General features: G+C 32.5%; 1 protein-coding gene across 11 annotated transcripts in view; it reads right to left on the reverse strand.

The window, feature by feature from the left end:
- Window positions 1-7,167, reverse strand: part of St7l (suppression of tumorigenicity 7 like) — a 164,472-nt gene that overhangs the window by 113,300 nt on the left and 44,005 nt on the right. For all 11 annotated transcript variants that reach the window (XM_015502183.2, XM_048814524.1, XM_048814531.1 and 8 more), the window contains 2 exons: window positions 4,414-4,486; window positions 3,272-3,374 (listed from right to left, as the gene is read on the reverse strand). In XM_015502183.2, the coding sequence (XP_015357669.1) occupies window positions 3,272-3,374; window positions 4,414-4,486 (176 nt within the window). The remainder of the gene's footprint in view (window positions 1-3,271; window positions 3,375-4,413; window positions 4,487-7,167) is intronic.

Consider the following 7,167-nt stretch of genomic DNA (forward strand, 5'->3'; position numbering starts at 1 on the left):
AAATAAAATACAACTTTCACTGACTAAAACTGTTCCAAGTCATCTTGGTGGTCCAGAAAATATTAATCCTGTGAATTTAAGGTGATTAAAGTGATCCTAGCCTCTCATGAATCATCTAGGCATGGAAGAGCAAAGAAAATCCTATCTGGAAGAGAGTCTTATCCAAGGTTACGGCCTATTTTTACAACTTTTCAAACAAAGTATTTGACACATAGTCAAAGAAAACTAGGCACAAAACAAGACAACATAAATTTTATGCAAGAGAAAAAATAGATCATAGAAATGGATACGTCATAGTTCCAGATATTTGGATTGTCAGAGAAAAGACTGAAAAAAGAGATAAAAAATTATATAGAAAATAAGTGATACAAGAGATATGAAAAATAAGTGGAAATTCAAGAACTGATAAATGTTTCAAAGGAGTAAAATCATATAGTATATATTTTCTGATCACAATGCAATTATGATAAAAATAATTAATAAAAAGACAGTCTGTATTTTTGGAAATTAAGAAATAAATCTTGGGCTGGGGGTATAGTTCAGTGGTAGAATATGTGTTCAACATGTGCTAGGTCCTGGGTTCAATCCCTAGCACATGAGCACACAAACGCATAAACACACACACACAAAAAATCACTAGATGGGATAGATACAACTCTAAACCAAAGAAGTCATAATAGAAATTGGAAAATATTTTGAACTAAATTCTATAAAAAATATTGCTATTTTATACAATTAAAATTGTGCCTAGAAGTTTCTGGACTTAACTGGATATATTACAAAGAAAGCATACTGAAAATTCAGGAGTTAATTAAGTACCTATACAAAAAAATTCAGGAAAAAAAAATGAAATAAGCCCAAAAAGTTAAATGAAGGCAATAAAGAACGGAAATGAATCAACCAGAAATCAGATGATAGAAGGATTTAAAAAGCCAAAGTAAGCCAGAGTTTGGTTCTTTGCAAAAATTAATAACATAGACCCCTGGGGTATCTGAGCAAGGGAAAAAGAGTAGCCATGTTATACATTTAAAAAATGGATATTATGCTGGGGCACGTCTGTAATTCCAGCTACTCAGGAGGCTAAGATGGAGAGGCCTAAGTTTGAGGTCAGCCTAAGACTCTGTTTCAGAAACAAAATTTGTTTAAAAAGTTGGGGAGCTGGGGATGTAACTCAGTGATAAGAGTGCTTGCCTAACATGTATGAAACCCTGTGTTTAATCCTCATGTTCCAAAAGTGAGAAATTTTATAGTGAAAATCGTATCTTTATTTAATTTTATTTAATTGATAATAGTATGTAAACCAAAGTTTGGGTTGCCATGATNAAAAAAAAAAAAAAAAAAAAAAAAAAGTGGGGCTAGAGATGTAGCTCAGTGGCAGAGTGTTTGCCTAGTACATGCAAGGTCCTGGGTTCAAGCCCCAGCACTGCAAAAATAAACAAATAAGTAAATAAAAAGTTAAAAATAACAAAAAAAAAGGATGTTTAAGAAGGATGCAATGTAATAAAAGGATTTTATGACTTTATGCCAGTGATTTTGAGAAGTGTAATGAAATAATTCTTAAAAATATACAACTTACCAACAAATCCCACCATTATGTACAACTATAATGCACCAATTAAAAAAAAAGTGTCTATGTTTATACCTTCAAAAAAAGAAGAAATATACCACTTATAAAAAAGCCAACACAAGAACAAAATATTTCCATAGTTATGAGATGATTATTAAAAATTATATTTGTAATTAAATTATTAAACTAATGAAATGAAATTCATAATTCAAAGCTTTTCACAAAGAAAACTCCAAAATCATGTCTTTATCAACAATTTTACTAATAATTTATGGCAGAAATAATTCTAATTATGTATAAATTGTTCCAGAGAATAAAGAGATAAGCAAACTGTTTAATAACTCATTTATAAAATCAGCAATAAGAGGAAAGTATAGATCAAAAATATGAAGAAAAGGAGTAACTAAACATAATTAAAGTCAGAACAGTGGTTACTTTTAGATAAAAGAGTAGAAGTTATAATTGGGAAAGGGCAGTCAGTGGGGGGGAGCTTCTGGGAGCTGACTATGTTATGTTTTCTGACCTCAGTGGTGGTTTCCAAGCATTCGCTTTATAATGAATCATTAAAATGCACATTTCTGTCTATATGCAGGTACAATATAATTTGTAATAAAAATTTAATTTAAATTTATGGAACCAATGTTACTTAATAAAAGAATGGTATAAACAAACATCTGTTGACTTTCATTAATAAACTTTTCTTTCAGTGCTCGAGATAAAACCTAGGGACTCACACTAGGCAAGCACTCTACCACTGAGCCTCAACCCCAGCCCTAGATTAAGTAATTTTCTTGACTATGTATCTTTACGTACTCTAAGAGGTTTGTAACTTCCTCTTCTTGGATACTCTCTTTTAGAACTTAATCTCTTTACTGTCCACTAGCTTCCAAGTTCCATTAACACAAACTATACCAGAATCAATAGCTATAATTACAATTTGTAGAAAGAGCATCAATTCTTGAATATTCTATATTTTTTTCACATGGGGGCACTGTTTGTAAACTCAAATTTTAATCTTGGTTTCTGGGATGATAACACACTAAAATTAACCAGTGATTTCTAATAATTGCAAGATGTATATTATAAAGGCATACAAAGCAGGTAGTTTCATCTGGAAACCAAATAAACATCAACTCAACAGTTTTCCTGGGAACTTCCACATCTGTTTTCTATCACTGATTATTTTAATCTATTTGTCCCCAGTTTTTGTGTATTCAGTCCTAGTTCAAAATCCAGACATTTGTCTAGAAAAAGCCTTTCTAGTAACAAAATTTTAATTTAGTGACCTGAAATTGAAATGGTCTTTTATTGAGACCAAGCTGTTGATTATTTCTTCTCTAAAACTGTAATAAAAAGACAGCTAACTAGGACTGAAGTGTTGCTCAGTGGCAGAGTGCTTCCCAGCATGTACAGAAGGCCATGTGTTGAATATCCAGTACCACCAAAAAAAGAACAGCTAAGTGAACATAGTTCAAATTTTGGTTTTGTTTTGGCAGCAATTACAAAACCTATAGTGAACTATTGCTCCTACACACCTTTCTAAATGCCTTTTAACATCTCCTTTAAGATGAATAGTAAGCATGAAAACATCAGAGTCTAAAACAATTCTGACTCAAATCATGGCAACCCAAACTTTGGTTTACATACTATTATCAATTAAATAAAATTAAATAAAGATACGATTTTCACTATAAAATTTCTCACTTTTGGAACATGAGGATTAAATTCCACAGCTCTATGAATTGCTTCCACAGCATTAATTTCTGCTGTGCTTAATCCTCTTCTGGAGGCTGTTTCTGGAGAGAATCTGTAAGAAAAAAACACAAAATGAAGAAATGAATAACAAAAGAAAAAAAATTATGGATTTAGACCATAATATAGTTCTCTAAATCAAAGGATTCTGGAAATGACTAAATTCAAAACCAGATAACTACTAAGAATGATAGTTAAAGCCTTCTGGTTCAAAATATAAAAAACAAGAAAGCATAAGGAATGAAAATTTTCAAACTTATGTAGAGAAAGCATTCAGAAGTTCATTGAAGGCACACTAGGGAAAGGTAAGAAATTCTACACAGGGACATCCAGAGAATCTCATGAAATATAAGTATATTCATATCAAATTTTTTATCTGAGAAGAAATAAACTATAATACTTCATTCTAATTAATATCAAGGCATAGTAATATAAAGTGAAAAACAATGGCCACCATTTGATTAGTCTCTGATTTTCTTTTTTTGAGACACTGTACCCAACCAGTTTCTGAATATCTTACCTGCAGAATAAAGAAAATTCACTAAGAGCAGTCAAAAACACAAGGAAAACAGAATAACACAATCCTAATATAAGAACAGACAACATGAAACCTATTTATCTATCATACTGCTTACTTATTAAAGCTATTATTTATCTGTACTTTCTTTCTAGATACTGGTTTAGGCACTCCATAATTACGTAATCCTCATAAAACCACCCTACAGTACTATTCTCATTTTACAGATGAGGAAAAGACTCAAAATAATTAACCTAGCAAAAATCCTACAGCTAGTATATTATAAAGTTTAAATTTAAGTCTCAGTTTATTTAGCTCTAAAAATCTCTCTCCACTACCCAAAGTGAGAAGCCTCAAAGCCACAAAGGATCAAAGGTTATTTAGAAGAAAGCAGAGAGGAAGATCATAGTTTTAAAAGTCAGTAGAGGTAAAACGTAATATTGAAATTAGCATTCTTCTCAAATAATTGTAGTTTTCTACTTGCCCAGTATGCACAAGGCCCCAGGTTCAATCCCTAGTACTGAAAATAAATAAATAACAAAAATGAATCAAATAATTAGTTTTCATAACTACTTACTTATCTGAAACAGTCCTTGTTTTCAACAGTGCTGCTGTATAACAGATTGCTGCTGACTTTGGAAGGCTTATATCTGAAATAATAATTTGAATTCAGATAAAAATTACAAAAATGTGTTAACATAATATTTTCATAACAATAACTCATAATACAAATTCAACACATGTAATATAGTAGCAGAAGCCACCTGGACACATAGTTGGAAGACCTGAGTTTTGAATTCTGATTCTTCTATTTATTAGTTATGTATCCTTGAACCAATAGCAACTTCTTTGATCTTAGTTTTCTCAAGACAGAATGGTACTTTCTGACAGATGAAATTATGTCTATTAAAGCCCTCCACACAATGGTGACAAGTACTCAACAAATGTTTATAATAACTTTTTTACAGTAAGACTGTTCATGGAGAAAGCCACTGTATAATTAGTACTATGCAAAAACTCCACCTATTCATAGAGTAAAACTAAGATTAGAAAAAAATTACTAGTTAAATCCAGGTTGATACAACCAAGGATGATTTTTACTTTTTCTTTTTCCTAAATGAAAAAGAAATTAATCTGGACCTATAAATAAACAATATAAACCCTTTTTAAAACGAATGTCTGAAATATTGTTATCAAAAGAGTAAAATTTAGAACTTGTTGATGATTTCAGTTCCAGAGTTACACTAGCAAATGGAGAAGTAAATTTGGAAGGAAGTAAGTTTGGCTTCAACTACTTAAGGATTCTAGAATGGAAAAAACTGGGATTCATGAAAACTGAAAACACAGAAGCAAATCAACTTAGACAGCCTTTACTTGTTTTATTTTTAACGAATCAGACCCTATTCTGATTTTTTAATACTCAGGCTCTATACTTGGGTTCAGCACAAATGTAAGTGAGCCATGCATCCAGTAAATTACATATGGAAGGAATTTCTAAAAAATGTCTCCATGAGCCCAACGTTATTCTGAAGCACTGCCTAAGAATTCCAGATGTTTAAAAGAAATAAACTTTTCTTTCAAGTATAACACATTTCAAACTTCCAAGTCATGGGGATTCCTAAGCTAATGGGTAAGAACCTACAACAGGACAAGTGTGAATAAGTGACTTATATGTGTTTTGTTATAATGAAAGATATGACCAGAAATATTACGATTGTCAGGAAGTGAAAACTTGTGGTTAAAAACTGAAGTCTAGGGCTGCAGTTGTAACTCAGCGGTAGAGCGCTTGCCTTGTACGTGTGAGGCACTGCGTTTGAGTCCCAGCACCACATATAAATAAGCAAATAAAGGTCCATCAATAATTTAAAAACAAACAAACAAACAATTAAAAAAAAAACGAAGTCTTACTCTGAGTGAGAAAGTTTATGTATCTTTAAAATTTTCCCAATTCCGGGCTAGGGTTGTGGCTCAATGGTAGAGCATTTGCCTAGCATGTGGGAGGCACTGGGTTTGATCCTCAGCACCACATATAAATAAATAAAATAAAGGTCCATTGACAACTAAAAGAAAAAAAAAAGTTAAAAAAAAATTCTCCCAATTCTACTTGTGGTAAACTGTCTATAGTACAATAATAAAAATAACCAACATAGATTGAATTATTGTTATGGGAAGACTAATGAACAAAGAAGAAGAATACCTGGGTTTAAATTCAGGATTGTCACTTACTAGTTGGGAGATACCCAATATTTAACCTTCTTAAATGTTAGTTTCCCAATTTAGTAACTGGAAAGAATAAAAACACTTGTCCTACCATCTTACAAGATTAGTATAAGGATCAGATGAGATTAAAATTGTGCTTTTGTAACTAAAAAACATTATAAATGTTATTAACCCTTTTTTAATTTTTATTTTTATTGGTTGTTTTCCCTCTCTACCCCATCTGCTGTTGTTTAATTCTCTCCCTTGTTTTTTTTTTTTTTTTGTTCCCTTTCCCCTCACAAACTCTTATATACAATTTTGTGTAACAATGAGGGTCTCCTTCCATTTCCATACAGTTTCCCTTCTCTCTCCCTTTCTCTCCCCCCACTCGTCTCTGTTTAATGTTAATCTTTTCCTCATGCTCTTCTTCCCTGTTCTTTTCTTAGTTGCTCTCTTTATATCAAAGAAGACATTTGGCATTTGTTTTTTAAGGATTGGCTAGCTTCACTTAGCATAATCTGCTCTAATGCCATCCATTTCCCTGCAAAATCCATGATTTTGTCATTTTTTAGTGCTGCGTAATACTCCATTGTGTATAAATGCCACATTTTTTAATCCATTCATCTATTGAAGGGCATCTGGGTTGATTCCAGAGTCTAGCTATTGTGAATTGTGCTGCTATGATCATTGATGTGGCAGTATCCCTATAGTATGCTCTTTTAAGGTCCTCAGGGAATAGACCGAGAAGGGCGATAACTGGGTCAAATGGTGGTTCCATTCCCAGCTTTCCCAGGAATCTCCATACTGCTTTCCATATTGGCCGCACCAATTTGCAGTCCCACCAGCAATGTACAAGTGTACCCTTTTCCCCACATCCGCGCCAGCACTTATTGTTGTTTGACTTCATAATGGCTGCCAATCTTACTGGAGTGATTTGCATTTCTCTGACTGCTAGAGATGGTGAGCATTTTTTCATGTACTTGTTGATTGATTGTATGTCGTCCTCTGAGAAGTGTCTGTTCAGGTCTCTGGCCCATTTGTTGATTGGGTTATTTGTTATCTTATTGTTTAATTTCTTGAGTTCTTTGTACACTCTGGATATTAGGGCTCTATCTGAAGTGTGAGGAGTAAA

Source organism: Marmota marmota, unplaced genomic scaffold (assembly GCF_001458135.2).
Source record: "Marmota marmota marmota unplaced genomic scaffold, marMar, whole genome shotgun sequence".
Lineage (NCBI taxonomy): Eukaryota > Metazoa > Chordata > Mammalia > Rodentia > Sciuridae > Marmota > Marmota marmota.